Genomic DNA, 23223 nt, shown 5'->3' with positions numbered 1-23223 from the left:
TTTTACTTATTTTTCAGATTTTCTATAAAAAATAATAGAGTAAATGGATAATCTTTTTTATATTTTTTAATTAGTTTTTCAAAAAACACGATAAGGGCGAAGTTGATAATTCTAAATCTTCATCCAATGATACATAATTTCGTCAAACATCAGGGGGTAAACACTTTATTCTTATTATAATAATCTTAATTCAACCATATCGTTTTAAATTTATTTATACAATTGTATATTTAAAGTTAATATCGAAGTTTTCAAATAATTTAAGTTTTAACAATAATTAAATTTACACTTTCACATATTTAATATTTTAAGTTTTTTATATTTCATGTGCTATATCCTCTAATTATATTATTTCGTTCATATATTATTATTTATTTAATTAATAAATAAATTATTTTTTGCAATCATGCAAGTTTAAATATTGTGTATGAATCAATAATTATATTACTTAGTGAGAGCATCACTGGACTAAACATATTTTTATAATATTTTTAAAAATATAAATATGAAATACTTATGATCAAAATAAATTTATGATTTTTTGTGAAAAAATAATTAATAGTGACAAACAACAAGTGAAATAATACAAAAATTGATAGTATTTTTTTTAACACATAGGGACAAACAGTATTTCATTAATTAAGTTTATTTGAGAAGTGATTTTTCTCGAAACACTATCCAATTTAGATTTATCTGCTTTTACTGTTTTTACAAATCCTATCCACTTCTGATTCTGCTACAATTTCTAATTTTTTCTACAAAAATTACTTTTTTAAAAGAAATTTTTTTTGCAAACACTCCCTTAAAAGGGTAATATTACAACAAGCTCCTCTAAATTTTGGCATAATTACAAACACTCTCTTGTTGTTTGAAAAATTATCAATATCCCTTTATTTTAATGATGGTCTAACTATTAGCCCAAGCCGTTAGTCTCCGTGATGTTTTCATCCATTTTTTGTGTGAATGGACCAAAATGCCTTGTAGACTAGGAATTAAAATATTATTTATTTATTAATTTTTTTTAAAATTCTTTTATGGACTGAGTGGTATATTTTTTATAATTTTTTAAATTTTTTTCATCCACCTCATTCGATTTTTGTTATAATTTTTAATTTTTTTTTAAAAAAGTACAACAGGGGCAAAGTTGACAATTTCATACCTCCATCCAAAAATTACATAATTTTATCAAATATCAGAGGGATATTAAAAAAATTTCAAACAACGAGAAAATATTCGTAATTATACGAAACCTGAAGGAAGCTCATTATAATATACCAAACTTATAATATATACAGTTTTTACCAATAAGTTACAAAAGCTGATTCGGGTATAATTTCGATCCGATTCAAATAAATTGAATTTAAACAATTCAAAACCATAAGTAATAAATCCAAATACTATTCTCATCTCGTTTTTTCAACAAGAAACCGACAAAAACTTAAATTAAAATACTGTAAACACCCACTGAAAACATGATCAGCTTCTACAGCAAAGTGCAGGAGCTATCGCAGAGTTCATATAAATTCATTTGTATTGTTCAGAAACAGTAGATCAATGCAGCTACCATACCGATGTGCATGCTTGTGAGTGTGTCTTCTAGTGTGTGTTGCAATGTAATGTGAAAATGACAAAGTAAAGATAAGCTGTACAAAAAATCACCAATGATATTTTAGCGTAAGACTTAAGATTAAAGCTTAAGTTCTATAAATAAGTTTGAGTTCATGGATTCGAGTTCTGTCGGACGTGTGGGTGTTTGTCTGATCACTTTATGTGAGTATTTGTCGCACGTTGTATAAGTTATTATAATTCATTTTTCGTTATTAGTCGTATTAGTATATTAGTTGAATTAAAATATTGCTTAATATATTAAGAAAAATTATGATAATTTATTTAATTTTATTAATAAATAAAAATAAGTCTGTCCAAAAATCAATGTACGTTGGTTGAAAGAATGGGGACATGATGGGAGTAATTTGATTCCCACACACATGATGCAATTGCAGCAATATCACAAGGAAGAGAGAATGTCTTTGGCAGTCATCTCACCCTACTTTCACAATCTCTGTTTCTTGCTTCATTATTTTATGGGATAATTGCACTTGTTTTTTTTTAAATTTGATGTAATTATATATAAATTTTTTGTAATTTAAAAAATTATATCTAACATTCCTAAAGTTTGTTTCTATTTAATAAATAAATCTCCCCATAGTAAAAAGTCATTGAATTTATTGATATTAATAAAAAAAATCAAAAAAAAAATCTATATTAATTTCCGTAGTCAAAAAGTCTCTCTCTCTCTCTCTCTCTTATTGGACTATAAATAATCTAAAATACATGCGTTGTCTATGTATATTATGACAAATTATTAGAGCAATAATTACAAAATAAGTTTGAATTATTTCATATATATATAAATGAAATCTTAAAAAAAAATATTTGTATTTAAAAGTACTCTATCATCAAAATAAAAAAAGATGCTAACGATTAATTTAAAACTTTACCCTCAAAATTAGTATTTTAATTATAAAATAAATTCATGAAGGTAGTTTATTTTTCACGAAAAGGATGTGTCTTTCTGAACAAAATGCAAAACTATTTAAATAAAAAAAATTAATATCTCCTGAGTTGAAAAAGACACATTGTTTTGATTTTTTAAATGCACTCACAATTTTGCACACACACACACACACTACACTCCTGTCTGTGTATATAATATAAAGAAATAAAATTCTTGAGAAGTCGATTAACATGTTTATTGTGCGAGAAATGACCGACAGTTTGAGTTCGAAGGAAGTTCCAATCAATTGCTCCATGTGAAAGGTGAGAGTGTCTCGATATCTTACCACCTTGTCGTATTATCTTACTTGCAATCTAAGCTTTAAGTTTTTGATTGGTTGTCCGATCCCTTCGAAATATCAAAAGATTAAAGGGGAAGCCAGCAATTTCAGTTATACTCATGTTCGGATCTTTGTTGGTGTATATAACTAAAGTATGAGAAAATGGGTTTGGTTCGGGTCTGGATTTTGGATGGTGTGAGGAATTTGCAGTTAAAAAATTGGGTTTATACTGATTTTTGTTGTTCCAACTAAAACTTTTTGATATTTAAATTATAAGAGATTTTAAAATAAAACATGTTTATTGAAAACTTAAATCACAATATTATAAATGTATACATATCAAACTATACCCATTAATATTTATATAAGGTTAATGCGTTAGGAGGTGTACTCATCTACGTGTTTTGATGGAAATTGTCAGAAGTTTCTGAATCAATGATTATTAAGGAGGCCGGTCAGTCGGGTTAGGTCATTAAAGAGACATAGATCCTCATCCTATTTAGTTATTTAATTTCTTTTTGAGGGTAAAATAGTATTTTTTAGGGTAATTGATTTTTAAGACCTATCTTTACAACCCCAGTTCTCTTAATGTTACGATTACTTAACCTAAGAGAACTAGAACCGTTTCAATGCTGACCATTAGATTAAGTGTCTTAGGACCCTTCATGATCACTTAGTTCGCTCACATCACCATAAACTTATATATCTAGTACCATTGCTTTACATATTAATAACTCGAACTTTGGAGCAGATGATTTGACTTAAATCTTTTATAAATAATTTATAAGATACGATCTCGCCTAGGGACTACTATGAGACTTGACTTTTTCATACCTAATACCCCCATCAACTATTTTTTTTAAGGTCCAAAACAAAGGAAGTGACCTCTACTGATCAGCCCAGCAAACCTAATTTTGTTCGCCCACGAGTAAGGTACTAAATTCATTTTTGCATTTATACTAGCCGGGTATGGCCAGAAAACAGGTTTGATACAGAAATATGATTCAACAAATAGCAGGGATTCCAAGTCAGATAGGATCTCTTCATCTCATACGACATCATACCAAAACTCTCCAATTAATTCTTCCTATATTGGCTGAAGACTAAGCAAGATATTTAAGTGGTTATACTTTCGTGCAGATAAGTTCAAATCCTATTTTGATTTTTTCTTTTTATTTTAGTTAACATCTGTAGCTTTCGAATGGTATATGATTTTCCACAATCAACTCATGGATTTTGCTCAAAGCCTCCGATAAATGGAGACCATATTACAATCACAATGATTACTTTGATCACTCACACTTTCACACTTTTTGCTCTTGTGAAACAACAAGGCTACGAGCTCCCTGCTCATTTTTGCACTCCACGTGCAGCGGTCAGCTTAGCTCTCTCAGGATTTCCTGCTCCTACTGTTAAAAGCGGAGCAGGGCAGATGCCATATCGTGATGTATGCACAAGGAAGAAGGACATAACAAGCCGGCCCCTGTTATGCTTTAGCACGATGGATTTCACCCTTCTAATTCCACCAGCAAGGGACAGAGCAACAAGGTAGCCCTCGAGGTTTGGCAGATCCTTTGACAAGAGATGTTGGAACTTCATCAGCAAGTAAAAGGGAGACTCTTCACCCAAAATAAGGAAATCCCATCAGCAAAAGGTTGATGGTTGAAGAACTCTCTACTCATTTTAGAGCACCAGCACATCTACTATCTTATAATGCTACAACTGATCCTACAGAACATATTTGTAAGTTTGAAAATGTTGAGCTATTGAATAAGTACTCTGATAGTATAAAATGTTAAGTCTTTCTTAGTCCACTAACCGGATCTACCTAGCAGTGGTTTGACCAAAACCACTTGGTTCGAGACACTCCTTTTGCAGAAATTACTTCACTATTTGTGCATCAGTTTGCTGAAACAAAAAATACCACAAGATGCATATAAGCCTCTATGATAAAGTAGGGGGGATTCTAAGGGAATATATACAACATTTCAACAGCGCCGTCCTCGAGGTCCCCATTATCTATTAGGAGGCACTGATTAGTGTTTTTGCATAGGGACTAAGAGTTTGAGCTTTCTTCAAGTCATTAGCTAAAAACAAGCTACCAATTCCGACAACTTGTTGGCCCAACTTGGAAAAAGTACCAGCTAGCTAGCAAGAAATACAGAACATTTAATAAACTCAATATACCTTTGCAGCAGGATTGCATTGTAACAAGGCAGATGTGAAGGAGCCCTGAAATGAGCAAGAAACTCATCTGCAATGATGTCAGTGCTAAAAAGAATTCCTCACTCCATGAGTTGGGTTTCCTTCCTTACCTCATGGGGAAGCTCCACCACTTCCTTCCTAAGGGACCGCCAAATTTCGGTGGGTTCCTGATTGGTTGCCTCATTGTTGGCGGGATCAATAGGTATATAGGTCCATCTTGCTGGAGCACGGCGGGATTCTGTTCATTGGTTCCTTGACCTTTTTGCCTTTTGGTCCTTTCCTGCTGGGAGGGTTTTCCTATTCCTCTAACTTGGGAGCTCTAGAGAGTTGAATTGATGATTTCCACGATAAATCGACGGAGCTGCTCATAGAAAAACAGGGCATTGATACCCCCTAGTGCCTGTGATGGAAGTGGAACATAGAATCTGCTGCAGTAGGGAGGGAATGTTTCCCTCGAAAGAGCCACTATTACCTTTTTTGTCCGAATTGGTCATTTCTCAAGTCTCTAGCTTAAGTTTTCCATGGACAGCGCCAATAATAAGTATCAAGATCCAATCGCACCACAAGAGTCAAAGGATCTCTGATGGAATTCTAAGATTAATGATAGACTAACATACAAAATAGAGGTTAACACTCTAATGTTTAAGTCGATAAAATTTCTTACTGAATAAAAGATGGGAAAACTCAAAAGCTAGTGAGATTAATGACGTAACAAATGGATTGAAGTGATAAAATATGATGATAAAGTGGTGAAATTCATATAGAGTGCAAAAGTGAGCTTGAAAAAGCAACTAAAATTTGAGAGAAAATGAATGTGAGAGTGTGAGAGACTTCTCACCAAAATGACTGCAGATGACCTCTATTTATAAGCAACTGTGGAGCAAGATTTGGGAAGTATTTAAGGCGAATCATACAACTTTAGAAAGAGTCCACGTGTTAGTTAACACATAAAATTATCGAATTGAAACTTGGACTTATCTAAAAAAAGTTATGATCATTTGAAGAGGTGTTGCCCAGTCAATTCCTAGAATCTGGGAAATTGTTGTTGTTGCTTAATCAATTGATTACAACTAGCTTATTTGGAGTTAGTTAAGAGATTTTTTGGTATGATGTTGCTTATGTTGTTAGAAATATGTGTGACATATAGTCCCTTTTGTATGTTGAGTGTCACCTTGCTAGATTAGGTTTGTTTGTAAGGCATGCCAGGTTAATGAGAATAAACGTATTTTGGAGCTTAATTATCTTGTTCATGGGCTAGCAGGATCAGGCATGTTGGGCTGCTGGATGTAGGCCCACTCCATCGTTATTGGGTTTTTGAGATGAAATACTTGAAGGCGCATCATCAATATAAATGACAAATATTTAAATAAGAGATATACTAATTGAATTTTTTTTATTATTTTTAAGAAAAAATAATTATTATTGTCAAAACAAGTTCAAATATATATAAAAAAAAGTATCTTCTTATAGATGGGGACAAACGATTTTTTTATCAATTAAGTTTGTTTTTTTACTTTTTTTATAAACACTATCTACTTTTAATTCTAGTACAACTTTCAACTTTTTCTACAAAAATCAGTTACCTAAAAATAAAAACTTTTGCATCTACTCCCCTTTTTCTTTTGAACATGCATTTAATTTAATATACTTTTTCTTTTGAAAATTTTAATAAATTGAAAAAAAAAAAGTTGAATTCACTTTCTGAAATTAATTATCAAAATAAAATTTATTTTGTTGAAAGATGTGATTAAATAATAAATCAGACGGAATTAAGGATAAGAGTTGGACTGTTTATATATGTTTAAGAGGAAATACTAACCATATAATCAACCCATCATTAAAAAAATTAATTATGAATAATTTTTAAATATTTTTTCCACAAGGTATACAATTATCAAACGGGTACAATTCCATTTTGGCATACCAATGCATTATTTATGATGCAATAAAGAAGTTGGTGATCTTGAAGCTGTTCAAAGCGTGTCCCAATCTGATTATTTTTTTTTTTTTTAAAAAAAAAAGCTCTCACGTATCTTATCCAATAGAATTTTAAGCTTATGTAGAGTCGATGATTGGCCCTAAATTTGCAAGAGATAAGAAAACCTTTTGGAAAAAAATGATAGAAGAAAAGGGAATAATTCAAGAATGATATAAATGTGTATATATATATTCCACAGGCTTAATAATTATGGAAATTGAATTGAGGAATATTAGGGCCCAGTTTGAACCAACCCATCACCAAACGTCATTTGCATGAGACAATGTTTTTGTTGCCTCCCACTGTTACATTCATTCTCTTCTCCACCCCAAAATTATTTATTTATTTAATGTTTTTTTATTGATAATTTATGTTAAGGATAGATTAAAAAAAGTTTGCATTTTATCAGTTGGAATTAATTCTTTCCACTATAAAAAGAATTGACCATTGACTAAAATTTGAAGGGACTAAAAATCATGGTAAATACTTTTTATTAATTTTGATTAAATAAAAAAAGTTATTTGCTATAACTAAGAGCCATGGTAAAAATATTTGAAATGGCTTTTAGCCATGACAAATATTTTAACCACCCTTACAGATACTACGGCCAACAAACGTTGCATGGTCGTAGTAAATGACTATTTGCTATGATTATTTTGTTATTAACCATGACACTTAGCTATGATTAAATATTGTATTTTTGTGTAATGTTTTGATTATTAATTGAATTAATATTATGTGGGAAGAGTAAATTATTTTCTTGATTTTGTTTCAACAATTAGAAATTAAAAGAAATTGTATTTAATAAGACATATTCCAATAAACTCTCACCAATAATTCTATGGTTGATCTTCCCAAAACCCTTAAGTACTTATCCTTTTGGGCTAATGTAAATGTCCTACTCATATAGCTAGATCTATATATATATATATATGTACATGTTGAATGTGGCCAAAAATAGCCCATATTTTCTTCTTATGATTTTTCGTTTTTTTCACATTCTGAAAAGATCCCTCATGGAATCTGATGCCTATATAGTGCATTGATTTTTAAAGTCAAATACAAAGTCAAGTTCATTTAACTGGAAGTTTAAATTCATTAATAGCAAAATTTACGAGGTTAAATCGTTCGAAATTTAAGAATTAGAGTTCAACACTCAATCCAGTTGAGGTTTGCTGGTGACCTAGTTAAGGCCATTTCAGAGGACCTACGGTCCACCAATAATACGATCTACTCATTAAACACGTTAGCACAAGGTGTACACATTAGACAAACAACTAATCAACATAAGGGGTTAAAAGAATCGATGAGGATTTTTGTGATAACATGAGCTGATTTGGCTGAACCACTTTCTGCTAATGTGGTAGCACTTGCTACTCCTATGAAACATGACTGACATGGCATATATCAAAATCAATCCACTCCATTGATGACAAACATACCCCACAATTAAGACATATATATAGATCATGCTCGACGAACTTCTAGATTTTCTTATCATTCTATTATAAATAGGAGACCATGTAGAAAAAAGAAGATAGCATGTCATTTTTGGACATTTTTTCACACTTTTGAGAATTCTTAATTTGCATATTGTCCGTATTTCTTTTTCGTCCATTTTTATATAATTCCTAACTAGAATCGTTACTAACTACAATAACCATTGGGATGCTAATGTAAGTTTTCTGCAACTTATAGTACCCCATTTACTTTAAATAACCAGCTAGATCCTTCAATGTTTTATGGTGCTGAACTCAAACAATCACCAGTGTCTTTTTTTTTTTTTTAAATTATTAGATTCGAAGTTGATAGTTATCTAAGAGAATGTTTGGCTAAGCATATTTGAAATACTTTATAAGTTCCGACATCTTATAAAATATTTTAAAATATTAAAAATATTTTTTTAAGTGGTTAGCTAACAAGCTCCTTATCTTGGGATGATGGGGAAAAAAGGCATCAAAGTATTTGAACTCAAAATCATGTAAATAGATAATTTTATTTTAGAAAAAAGGTCCATTATGTGAAGTGTAAAAATAATTGGGAGGGTGTTTTTCTCTCTTGAATTTTAAATTGTAGAGCTTAGAATATTGAAAAAGATAGGTATATGTGATTCTAAATATTTTATCTTGAGATTTTATGAGCTTTTTAAAAAATAATGTCAAACAATTTATAAAACTTATAACAGAGTTTATAAGTATATATTCAAACACTCTCTAATGGTATTATCAATATGATTAAAAAACATAGCATAAGAGAGAGATGAGAATAGGAAGAAAGTGAGTCCTTTATAAAGCACACAAACCAGCTGATTTCCCTCCAATTATACCATACGTGAGGATCATGTACTGATTTTCCCTCATAAACTCGACAACTAATAGCCACGTGACACTCATGTGCGTTGTGCCATTAGTTTCTAAAAGAAAGGATGAAAATTGCTAGACTCTTGGGGTAATTCATCATTTAATGATATAATTTATTTAGTTATTTGCCACATCGTATAGTCCTCACGTCGATAGATTCAATATTTAAAATGTGGCTGATATGTCTGCTAAGTTGGATGGGATACCAACAACCTGTAATTAAATCTGAACTAATTGTTGACTTGTCAATAGGTCAAAGGTAGTGCTAGACTAATAAATTTGTGACTTCCTGGTCTGCTGTTATTGGACTGATTGGCTTGATTTCTTAGGATATAATTTGGGCTAGATTTACCATTAGGCTTGAAATTTTGATATCCTAGATATAGAAATTAAATCCAAATTTGAGGTGCCATCAAGATTATCAAATTTTACATATATCTTAAGTTGATTTTTCACTTTATTCTACTTGACATATATTTATACATTATATGCACAAAAAATTGACTTAGATAAATTACATGTTGGTGATGGAAAACAAGAATAATATGAGATAGATTATTGGGATAATTACACTCTCCTCTCCTGATGTTTGGTATAACTACACGTAGACACGTAAATTTTGTTAACGAAGGTACTTATTTGTTAGATGTAAGTAAATCTTAGGGGTGCTAGATGTAATTTCCCAAATTAGAGGAGATTTATGTATAATTACACTAAATCACAAAGAAAATAAGTGTAGTTATCCTTAGATTATTTTGACCCATCAAATTCAGCACAAAAGAAAAGGAGAAAAAGGAAAAAGATTACAAAGATTTAGCAAATAGCTAGGTGTTACTTTGCAGGCTTAATTGTATTTTTAGTTCTATAATTAGTCATTTGGCATTTCAATTTTATAATTATAATTTTAGTACAAAATAGATGGAAATTTTCAAAATTGGCAGATCTGCATATATATATATATATATTTGTTGGTCCTTTTTTCAATAATAGCATATAAGGGCTTCATTTGGTCTACTTGATCATGATTTTTGTGTTGCTTCTACTTGGTTTCAACTTATAACAATGCGGGAAAAATATGATTCAATTTTTGTGAGAGAAAAGAGAAAGTCAATATTTTTTGCCCTAATTTCCTTCAAGATTTATTTTTCCCCCTCAAATGTAGTTATATTATTTTTCCAAAATGGTCTCAAGCTGAAAAACAAACTAATTTTCTCTCCACCCAAAAATACTTAACTATCACATGTTAGGCACGTTCTCTACACTGTTAAATTATAGACAAAAAAGTGGATGAGGACCAAAAGTATTAATTTTTGTGGATTACGAGACTAAAAGTGTTAATATCCGTAATGAATGGAACCAAAAGTGAAACGAGCCTAATTTATAGGACCAAAAATATTATTTCCCTTCATTTGTCCGTTAAAAATTGGGAATTGGTTTTTCTTGACGTAGCAAGTGGTGGCTAATGTTTAAAAAAAAAAAAGACTATGTAACATAAGTTACCACATCAGTAAAAATCAGTCAATAAGATGTGTTTTTTTAATTTTTAACATTCATATGATCGGCACATGCCATTTTTTCATCATTCTTGAGAAGTTTCGGACAGTTTTATTCTAAAATCACGTAATTGCAATCATTTTACAATTTTAATAAATTGTAGGACTAAAAAGCGAAATAAATACAATTACAAGACTAAAAGTAGAAATAATTGGTATGCAGCAGGTAGCCGAAGTGAAGAGAAATGTGATGATGAGGGCGAGAGAGGGGTAAAAGTGTCATATGGGGAGAAGCTCTACAGTATTTAGATATATACAATGGGGGGGTTGGGGTGGTGTATGAAACTGACAAAAGTTAGAGAGAGTGGTAGACGACCCTTAACGTGTACGTATATATGCAGTTGGCGTCTAGTATTTATGCATGCAACATATTTACTGTGTCCATGAAATCATAATGAGTGTGCTTTTGTTCCTTTGTGGGGGGATCATTTCCTTCTCTTCATTTGCTTCTTGCTGGTATCAACTTGGAACCATATACTGAACCCCACCCCCAACCCCACTCTCTCTCTCTCTCTCTCTCTCTCTCTCTCTCCCTCCCTTGGGCTCTTTTTGAACAAGTTTATTAAGGGCGACTTCACAGCTATATCTTGAGGAAGTTGAGGCTTAAGACAGGAAGAAAGCTTATAAGCTATTCTTCTTTTCCCTTAGAGAATTTTTTTACAAAAGAAAAGGGTGAAAGCTTAAAGCTGAAAGAAAGCTGATTATCTTACCGAAAGAAAGAGCCTTTTTCATTGTTTTTCTTGCTACCCTCCAACCCACCCCCCCAGCCCCCAATGGTTTTTGTAGCTGTATATTCTGTAGTCCCCTCCTCATCCCTCGACTTCCTCAATTAATTTTATCAGATATGAACTTCACTAAGCTCCCACAAGATTAATTGTCGCAGCAGGCTCGGCCCTTGATCGATTTGCTGAATTATTTCTCAAGAACAGCGAGCTAATCATCAGTATTATTTGTAAGTGTGCGAGAAATTAATGTTGAGCAACATCAACGATCCTTCTCCTTCTTCCGAGCCCTTCTCTTCCTCGGAAAATGGAAGCAGCAGCAAGAGAAAACGACGCCCCGCCGGAACACCAGGTAACACACACACATATATATACACATATATGTAGTGAATCTATGTCTATGCGTGTATATATATATATTTGCAATTTCAGTGGTTCTTGAAATATTACTTAATTTTTGTCAACTTTTGTTTGGTGTAGATCCGGATGCAGAAGTTGTGTCTCTATCTCCAAAAACCCTTCTGGAATCGGATCGATACGTGTGTGAGATCTGCAACCAGGGGTTCCAGCGCGACCAGAATCTGCAGATGCACCGGCGGAGGCACAAGGTGCCGTGGAAGTTGCTGAAGCGCGAGAACCCAATAGCCAGAAAGCGTGTATTCGTCTGCCCGGAGCCCAGCTGCCTCCACCACGACCCCTGCCACGCCCTCGGTGATCTTGTGGGCATCAAGAAACACTTTCGCCGGAAACACAGCAATCAGAAGCAATGGGTCTGCGAGAAATGCTCAAAGGGATACGCAGTTCAGTCGGATTATAAAGCCCATCTCAAGACTTGTGGGACTCGGGGCCATTCTTGTGATTGTGGCCGTGTCTTCTCCAGGTAATTCATATTCCTCGTCTTTAAAAATCTTGCTTGATTCACCCAACAAATAATCTTCATAATATATATTATTAGTAGACGAAGTTCTTGCAGAAGGACATCAGGAATCCCTGTCGAAGATTTTTATTGTATTCAGTGCAAGAATGTTTAGTAGTTCTTCGGGTTTTCTGCATAATTAATTGTCTCGCTGAGAGGGTTTCTCTCCTTCCTTTAATTATTTAAGTGCGTGTGGGTGTGTTTTGGTTACAGAAGTCTGTGTGTCAAATCATTTTCTCAAGCAGTCCAAGAAATATGCAGGCAAGAAATCTTGATAGACTAGGGGTCTTTTGACTGATGTCAGCGCCTCTATTTTTTGTTTCTTTTAATAAAAAGAAAAAAAAAACCACGAACATGCTTCTAATCAATATACTTTATTTTTGTAGCAGGTTTCAATGACAGTTAAACCTTTGTTTCCCAAGAATCAAGGACTGATTTGAGGGGTTGTTTTCATGCTTGAATTCTTTTCTCATATCCCAGTTCAGAAATATGATTATAATACTCTTTTCTTGTGCTTAATTGTGTTTGACTCTATCCAAAGTAGAATTAATTTAATAATGATGTGATTAAGATGCTGCTGTTTGTTAATTCTTGTAGTTTCTTGATACTAGCTAAACTAGTAGAAAAATACAAACCCCGGCCACTAGTCTGTTAATGCTAATTAATTAATGTGTTTAATGTGTCTAACTATAGTGTAAAGTACATTTTAGCATTTGTTTGCTTCAAATTACTTGGTTTCTTGGAAGAAATAGATATGCTTGTTTCGAGGTCAAGATCACTTATGATGTGAATCCTTTTCTTCTTGTTTCTTGCACCCGTCTTCATGAATGCAAACAATGGTCTTTGGACCAACATTTGCTGTTCAACTTTGTCCTTATAGTCGACTTTACCACTGTTAGAATCATTACAATTACACCCTTGTTTTGTGATCATCATCATCCTCAACAATTATTACCTGTTGGAGTTCAAACTCGGTAGACATTAGATATTATATATCCATCTCGTGAGGTATGATGGTTTTCTTGATTCTTGGTTTTCATGTATAGGGTCGAGAGTTTCATCGAGCATCAGGATGCTTGCAGTATGGGGCGGCTCCGATCAGAGTGCCACCCTCTACAGCCGCCGCCAGCTTGCTTATCACGGACGGCGTCGAGCCCCAGCCCATCCAGCGACACCAATCTCAGCGTTGCGCCATGGGCTGCCGCCACTCGTTCTTTGCCGAAGCCAATTGATCCCATCTTCTTGAGCAATGTGGCGGATGCCGGCGGATCAGTCACCCCCAAGAATAATTCCCGGCCGCCGAATCTCGAACTCCAGCTTCTCACGAAAGCTAGCGCCACCGGCGTCGACGCCTCCGGCACCTCGACGAAACTCGACGAGGATCATTCGACTCAGCTGCAGCTCTCCATTGGCTCATCGGAAATCGGGGAGAAAACCGAGGCGGACAATGCAAATGTAAACATCGTCAACAGATGCTCGCCGAGGGGGAGCAGCAGCACGAGCGAGAAACGAAGCCTGGGGACGGCCCCAGCTGTAACACTGAGAGAGCAGGCGCAAGAGCAGCTGAGGATAGCCATGGCGGAGAAAGCATACGCGGAGGAGGCCCGGCAGCAGGCGAAGCGTCAGATTGAGCTGGCGGAGCAGGAATTCGCCAACGCGAAGAGAATCAGGCAACAGGCGCAGGCGGAACTGGAGAAAGCGCAGGCGCTGAAAGAGCACGCCACGATGCAAATGAACTCCACGATTCTGCAAATCACCTGCCATTCTTGCAAGCAAAAGTTCCAGCAGGAAGGTTCCGTTAGGCCAACACTCGTAGAAACAGCTTCTTCCTCCCGTCACGATCAGAGTAATTCAGTGGGGTTGAGTTACATTTCAGCTGCACTGCGAGAATGGGAAGTCAGGAAAAGCGACCATCATCATCATTAACAAAAGTAACAAGATCAATGGACTGCTCAAAATGTTGATTTTCAGTGTGACTTATGATATTAATGTTAACCCTTTTCTTGTTTTGTGTTAGACATGCATGTAGTAAGATCAGAAGAAGTTTGAACTAGGAAAAGGCGAAAGGCCGCCTGGATGTTTTGGTTGATGATCCTCTGGTGTTGTACTGAAAGCAGCTGGTATTCATGAGTTATAATTAGATCTGTTCATTTAATTCAAAGGTGTTGGGGGTAGCTACGTTCCATAATAATCTGCTTTTTTCCTCTCATCATCAGCAAGCTTTTTCAGCAGGAACAATAATGTGTGTGTGTGTGTGTGTGTGTGTTTGAGGGTTTCTGATCTCCTTTTTCCCTTTTCCTCTTACAAGTCTATTTCCATGGGAAAAAGATGTAAGGTTTCTTGGTATTCATGAGATTCGCATTAATGGCTATTCATGCACGAATATTTTTCCTTTTCGGGCTTGATTGTTCTTTACAGTTTATGTTTGGTTTCAAAATGGAGAGTTGGGTTTGGCTTCAAACAAAAGTACCCGCCCGGCAACCTTATAACATATAAACCGAAGATTCTTACACTTACATAATACAATAATTATCTATAATTACACAAGAAAACAATCCATAAATTGCTCATTTAAGTTCTTCTTTTCTCCCAAATCATTAATCCTATCAAACACTACACATGTGTGTGTGTGTGAGAGAGAGAGAGAGAGAGTTGGAATACATTATCCAGTCTACGCTCAACTTTTGGTATTGTTAGATTTCGTGTTTGGAGTATTAGAAGATCTTTGTTGGCTGAGGTGGTCAGAAAAATGGAGGTGACCCCCCGTCCCTAGTCTCCTGACCAGGCATTAAACAACGCTACTGCCATAGAATTATTGCATGAGTGCACGTATAATTAATTACACAAACATATACATAAGTATATATACATATATATATATATAGAGAGAGAGAGAGAGAGAGAGGTGGGGTGGTGGGGCTTAGGGGGGTGTTATGCTGCTGGTGGCATACTCACGCACGTATATACATAATAAATAATAAAGTTAAAAGGGTCAGAAAAATAAGAGTCCTTTTCTCCTGCAGTTCTGCATACATATAAATGTAAATCAAAGACACCATGTTTTTCAGTGCCACAGTTGTAATGGTTGATGCTGGGACTCGTCACTCTCAACACACAGACACAAACAAACTCCATTCATTTCAAAATTTCACTCTCTTTTTCCCCCGGCATCAGAATCAGTGGAACACCCATCTTTCCATTTATGCAGAGACCATTGCCTAACCATCTCTCTCTCTCTCTGTACTGTGTGTGTGAGAGAGAGAGAAAGAGATGTGTTTGTGTATATGTTAGTGTGTGTGTGTGTGTGTTTATTACAAGAAGGAAAATAACTGCGTGCTGTTGCTATTGTCTTTCCCTGACTTTGCACTATACAGGAAAAAAGCCCAACCCCTGCCCAAAAGTGAACCCCTACCTTTCCGTTTCCTCTCATTTTTCACCTCAACTTTTGGACCACTCCCATTATTTATTACTCAACTTGTACTAAAATGAAAGTTAATATTTGACCATCTATCACAAATTTTAGATGGGAACTTTAAAAAATTATACAAGATTTAATTTGTGAATTTTACATGATCATTGTTTATTAGTTCCTACAGAAAGAAAAAAAAAATATTATATACATAAGGGAAATTACAAAGACATCCTCTGAGATTTGGCATATCTATAAATATCTCTCATTATTTGAAAAATTATCAATATACTTCTAACTTTATCGATCATCTAACAATCAACCAAACCCGTTTAATTGATTTTATAATGAGTTACTTGTGACTAATTACTTTTATTTTAATACTAATATTGGATAATTACTTTATATTGAACTTTTACTCCTTTTTTACTAAACGGTTAATATAATATTTAATATTACAAAATAGTCACTTAAAAAGATAAAAAAATAATAATAATTCTAAAGAGGAAAAAACCCAACTTATTTAAGTAAATTGGTTATCACTTAAATTGAATATTTCATTAATATAATTTTTAAATCTTATATTAGAAAAGATAGAGTTTTAATTAAATATACTACGTAAACCTACATTAAGAAAAGTCTAATGCAAGTCATTTCATTGAACATTAGAAATTAATAAAATTATATTTGAGTACCAATTTTCTAGATTGTCCCTCCATTGTTAACTTATTGTTTTTTAAACTTAATTACCATTAAAAATGATAATTTACAAAAATCACAATGAAATGAATGCCAGAGTGAACCTTTAAAAATATGTCAAATAATATTTTATGATAGAAAAAATAGAACCCAAAACTATAAATTCTATAAAGTATTTCACATTATATATAATAAGCATACCAAGGACGAAGTCAACATGAAGTTTTAATCATTTATTTAAATTCATTTATGTATTAATTTTAAAATAAATTGTATAAAGAACTAACGAAAGAAGAAATATTAATGTATATAAAAGTTATTTTATTTATTTTTAATAATATAGTAGAGGTAAATTAACATTAAATATGATTGAAATATCTAAAAAGTTAAAGGTCGAAAAATAGTGTAGATGATATTACGTACAATTAATAACCTAAATTGAACACTAAATATAATAGTTGCTATTGAAATATAATTATATGAAATATTGGAGCCACAAGATACAGGATATAATTATTTTGATACTAAAGATTCAGTTTAGACTATTTTCTTAGAAAAATAACTAATAATTCTATATCAATAAATTTCAAACTATTTATAAATAAAAAGATAACAATAAAATATTAGCAACATAGAAAAATATAAATTTCAAACTATTTATAGATAAAAAAATAATAAAAGTAAAATTAATATTACTAAAATAAAATAAAGCTCATAAGATATAAAATAAAAATTGATATCAATTGAAAGTAAGATTTTAAAAGTACGTAATTGTATAACTCATTAATTGTAAACTAAATTTAAATTAACTGCATAATTCTATTTTTCATATTAAGTAAGTTGCATAATTGGGAGTCAAATTAGTAATAATAAAATAATAAAGAGAAAATGAGTTAATTATATTGAAAATAGAAATAAGAAAATTGATAAAGAAATAAACAAAAGAGCAATATATTTTTCTTAAAAATAAATTTACAAAAAAATAAGTTAAGATTAATAAAAATAAATTAAGTATTAAGAATAAAAAAATATCGATAAATAAAAGCACTAATTTCTATTAAATTGAAATTGCAAATGAAAATTTAATTATCGAGTGAATCTCATATTTGATTTTTCGATATTAGATAATCTTGTATGCACCTGGAAGATTAAGTTTTAAGAACATACGTACTATTAAATAAGTAATAGATAACACCAATTAAATTTAAATGAATAAATAGGTCAAGAAATCATTCTAAAAATATAAAGTTAAAAACTACAAATTAATAAAATTTATGAAATAATGTTTCATACTTAGAAGTTAATCAAGAATGTATTCAATATTTTGATAAATTCAAAAATTGATTGTAAAATATAATTAGCATAATTATAGCACATTGCAATTAATACAAATGAAGAAATATATAGACATAAAAACAAAACCTACAAATAAAAAAATAATCATTTTATTAAACTAGAATTTCTTACAAAAAAATTCAAAAATAAGGGACTTTGTTAATTTTATTGTAATATTGGATGTGAGATATATTACATTTTACTTTTGCATTATTTTTTTCAATACAATTAAACTTTAAGAAATAATTTTTTTATTTAATAGTAACTATTAAATTTAAAAATGAATTACAAATAAAAAATTAAATAATTCCATCATCAACTAAACTAAATGATTACATTTTTTTTACTATATACTAATGATCAATCAATGATATATAGAAATATAAATAACATCGTGATCAGTTTAATTTTTTTTGTAACTACTAAATAATATTTTCATCTTTTTAAATATGTTTCTACTTCCTAGTATTTAAAAAGTATATATATTATCTCATTTTGTAATTTCTAAATGTGCATAAAATTTGTAAATATATATAGTATATTTCTTTAATGAAGAATATTATATTTACTCAGTTAATTTGGCATATAGTAACAATGTTCATGTAAAGGCATAAAAGTGATTCTAAGAGTAGCAGCAATCACTACAGAAACACGAATCATTGAACTAGTAAGAATTCAGAGACCTGTTTTATTGTACGTATAATTTAAATGTTGTCTACTAAATTTATGTAAATTGTTAAGAACATAAATAGATATTGCCCCCAACATTAAATGTATCAAGGCTTATATGGTCCAGCTGAGGGACTACTCCATTTCATGCTGTCGATGTTCTTTTTCTCTAGTATCATATTCTAAAATTGATTCGGGGGAAAATATTTTTTTAGTTCCATAAAATAAAGACATAATTTTTTTTGATAACACAGTTATGGTAGGATCAGCTTTTAGTCTCGTAAAACTCAAAATCACGTCTTTTTAATCTCAAAAAATGTGATTTTGGATTTTTTTAATTTCAAAATTACAACGCAATTTTAGTCCCAAACATCTTTTTTAGTCCCAAAACCACAACACCCGTGACCTTTTTGAGACTAAAAATAACACATGCCATAATTGTGGTACTAAAATAAATTCTACACTTGTTTCTGGAACTAAAAAAATATTTTGCCATATTGATTCAGTATGGATAATTTAAATCAATGATGATTAGGTCGAGGTTAGTGATGACTTGACGAGCTGACTTAGATGAGATCCACTTGAGGTTCTCAAGTTGGATGAATATGAGTTGTCCTGCAATACACATCGTTAGGTTTGTTGGGGTGGGACCCTAGTTACGGAGCAACGTGTCACACTGAGAGCCCTTGATTGTGAGGGCATCAATGGTCAACATTCTGCCTAGTAAAAAATATGCAGATCATCGTCCTGTTTGGTAATTCTTTGGTATTTGAGAAGCAAAGTCATAAAATAAGGGTTTCAAACTATTTAATCTCCTGTCAAATGAATACATTCAAATGAGATAAAAAAACACAAATAATTAGTAGAAAAGTAGAAATATATACCCACATTCGTGATATTTGACCCCACAACTTTTTAATTTTTCAACTTTACCAATCGATTAAAACCTTATTTGTGATCCTATCCACATCTTTCTCTTCCGTTTTCTTCTCTTCTCTTCTCTTATGCTTTAATTCAATCCCGACCTCTGTTCTTGCAAAGTGATAGAGTAAAAAAATCGTTTTGCTTCATGATTTTGCCTTAATTGCCATATTGGCTAGTTGAATTTTGGAACGTGTTATGACAGTATTCTTAATTTAATCTAAGATCGATGGTTAAAAGGGTATTTTCGTCAGTTCATCATCAAAATTGGATGAAAATCTAACGAAATGGGCTCGTTGTTAAATGGACCTTAAAATCAGGGAGGTATTTATAATTTTTCTAACAACAAGAAGGTATTTGTAATTATGTCAAATCTCAAGAGAGACGGTTGTAATTTACCTTTAATAAAACTAACATGTAATTAGAAAAGGATCAAATACAGCAACTTCCCTGAGATTTTTTGCAAAAGCCCCCTCACACCTCGCTCGCGTAAAATAAAGATGGTAACTGACTTTTGGCTTATTACATGTCTGTTTTGTTTCCACGTACTAATACAAAAACACAACTATTAAATTTGAATGTCAAAATATGAGTTTATTGCAGTAATATATATATATATATACACAAAGTTTTTATTCAAGTCGTCATTTTTTCTTTTTGGAGTTTTAAGGAATTTTTGCCCATTAAAATTTTCACAGGAAATTAAATAAAATGCTATATATTAACCCTATAAAATGAAATATATAAAGCCACTGATGAACTCGACTTATTCATATCCTCGATTCGTACACTCAACTGAAAAATCGGGAAAATAATATCTTTTGTTCAATAATTTAGAATTTTTTTACTTTTTAATTTCACTAGTGAAGGGATTTTCATTTTTCATTCTGTAATTTTAAAAAAATATCACTTTTAATCCCATGACGTCTGTAGGTTGGATATTTAATAAAAAATATCAGATAGCTGTTAAATGTATGGGATCAAAAATATTATTTTTTTAAAGTTATGAAACTAAAAGTTAGAATTTTGTAATCAATGGACCAAAAGTGTAACGGCCACAACAACCACATGTAAGCATATGGCATTTTTTGTTAAAATATCTAACGAAATTGTGTCGTTGGGATCAGAAGTACTACTTTTTACAAGTTATAGAATTAAAAAAAAATAAAATCTTGGAACCAACAAAATCAAAAATAGAAATACTCTAAATTAAAAGACAAAAATTATTCAAATAAATTTAAATAATAATGTGATCAGCTCGACTCCAACCATATTCACGCACTCCTACCTCTAAATGATGCAAAACTCTCCTTTGTACTTCTTTTTCTAATAATTCGGTTCAGTACTATTTCAGTAGATCCGAATTATTGTCTTATTTATTACATATTTGAGTATTTCATCTACTTCTTGAAGAAATCATGAGACAACTGAGCACTTCATTATTACTTGTACATAAATTTAGCTACATGCGCTCCCCCCTGTGGAAGGGGTAGGACAGCATCACACGAGTCGGATACCTATTTTTTCACAATTATGGTTTACTACATGTCCAAACATTTATGCATGCACCCCCCCTGTATTAATTTCCTGAATTATTCCTAAAATTATTGTCGTCTGACCCCTTTCACCAAACAAAAAAAAATAATATCCCTTGCATTATAAATTATTACGATTTAAAAACCACATATTGATACTATATATAATTTATCATTATCAAATCAATGTGAAAATTTAAATTTTGACCACAGTTAATCAATATTTTTCATAATTTTATATACGGTTAAAATGTTTGCCATAATTTTTAGAATAAGTTACAACTACCTCCCTTGAGGTTTGATGTAATTACGAATATTCACTTATTGCTCGAAAAATTATAAGTACTCCTTTCAAATGAAAAATAATTGTGTAGTTTTAGACTGTGAGGTTAAAATTACTATTTTATCCCTGCTGATTTTTTTTTTAAAAAAAAAAAGAAAACATAAAAAAATTGAGAGTGGATAAAGTAAATAATCCATTGAGAATATTAATTCATAAAAATATTTTGTAAAATTCTAAAAAGTATATAAAATATAGGGTTCACTATCAAAATTGGATGAAAATCTAACGAAATTGGCTCGTTATTACACGAAGTATTTATAATTATGCCAATTATCTCATAAAAGGTGATTGTCATTTATCTTAATTTTTAGTTGTAGCTAATTTTTTAAACCGGTCGACAACAGCCGTTGCGCCATTGCAATTAATAAATATTTATATGATTATTCATTAAAGATATGAAAATCATATTTGTTGTAGCATTTGGTAGTCAGCATTTAGTTTCACCCTGTGAAGGATGAATCTTGTCCGACAACATACAAATTGGTGAAATGTAATAAATTGTAGCATAGGTATTCAGATTATAATGATCCCCTACGTACTGTAGCTCTTGACAGTTTCTAAATGGATTTCTGACAAGAATGATAGAAATCGAGTACATTAGTAAATATTATATTAATTCGAGTGGTTCTGCCAACGGTCACCATTAAAGATTAAGGTCTTGAAATTTTTTTTATTTAAATTAAGTTTGATTAAATTAAATTAATTATAAAATAAAATATAATATATTTGTCTTATGATTTGTCATATTTTTTTAATTGTATACCAATTATACGATAAATACATTATACTTATCATATAATTAATTCAGATCCAACCAAACCCAATCTGAATTGCTTCAAACCCTTAATTGGTTACTTAAAATAGCTCTCAGAAGTTATTGTCATTGCAACCTTCGCATATTCATAAAAGAAATCGATCATACAATTATTTAATTGAAAATTATTCGTTTTTATCAATTAGGCCAACAATACAAAACAAGATAACTCTTTGTCGGTATCATGGTTCAATAGTATATATATCTAAAATTTTTAGTATTAGCATATACTAATCTATTTTGTAGTACCAGCAATACCTTGGTTTAGTGGTCAATTAGCTAATTTTTTGTTTAAACTCATAATTAGGAATGATTTCTTCATAATTGCTTATGTGCGTGATTAAACTGTTTCAAATTGTACCTTATTTTGAAATATATTTACTAACTGTCATTTTTTGAAAATTCATTTCACACATATAGGAACGGTCTTTGCAAGATCGTCCATAATTCTAATAATGTGTTCGAAACAGAGTTCCAACCATTTATCGTTACTACGTTGGAACGGTCTTTGCTAAGGATTTTGCTATTTGTTTGGAATACATGTTGGAACAGTTTGGCCGTTCCAAATATATAACCTATAAAAAATAGGGATCATGACGCCATCTACCAAGTTTCGTTCCTAATGTATCCAAAATCCATTCCAATATGAAGTGGGTTTTGGAACAGTTGTCTTATCCGTGCCAAATCCCACTCTTTTTATAGCGAAGCGTATAAAAATATTAGTGGGACAGTGAGTAATAAAAAAAAAATCAAGAGAGATTGAGGATTAGAGAGAAAATAGGAAGAATGGAAGACGATAGTGAAATTAAATGGAAAGAGAGGAACATATATATAAAAAACATTGGAATGGTTATCGTTAAAAACTAGTCGCTATTTCACAATTTTAAACAGTCATCGGAGAGACTTAGGCACGATTTTATGTCCGTT

At 31.6% G+C, this 23223-nt stretch overlaps 1 protein-coding gene across 1 annotated transcript; it reads left to right on the top strand.

Moving 5' to 3' along the window:
- Nucleotides 1-11336: 11336 nt before the first annotated feature.
- On the top strand, nt 11337-14726 carry LOC105158199 (protein indeterminate-domain 14). The gene is made up of 3 exons (XM_011074859.3): nt 11337-12007; nt 12136-12535; nt 13618-14726. Exons 1-3 carry the CDS (start codon nt 11905-11907, stop codon nt 14495-14497), a joined length of 1383 nt encoding a protein of 460 aa, XP_011073161.2. The 5' UTR covers nt 11337-11904; the 3' UTR covers nt 14498-14726.
- Nucleotides 14727-23223: the final 8497 nt, after the last annotated feature.

Source organism: Sesamum indicum, linkage group LG3, assembly GCF_026168435.1.
Source record: "Sesamum indicum cultivar Baizhima isolate 11 linkage group LG3, ASM2616843v1, whole genome shotgun sequence".
NCBI classification, from domain to species: Eukaryota; Viridiplantae; Streptophyta; class Magnoliopsida; order Lamiales; family Pedaliaceae; genus Sesamum; species Sesamum indicum.
Note: the sequence above shows the minus strand (reverse complement) of the source record. Positions and strands in the feature narration are given on the sequence as shown.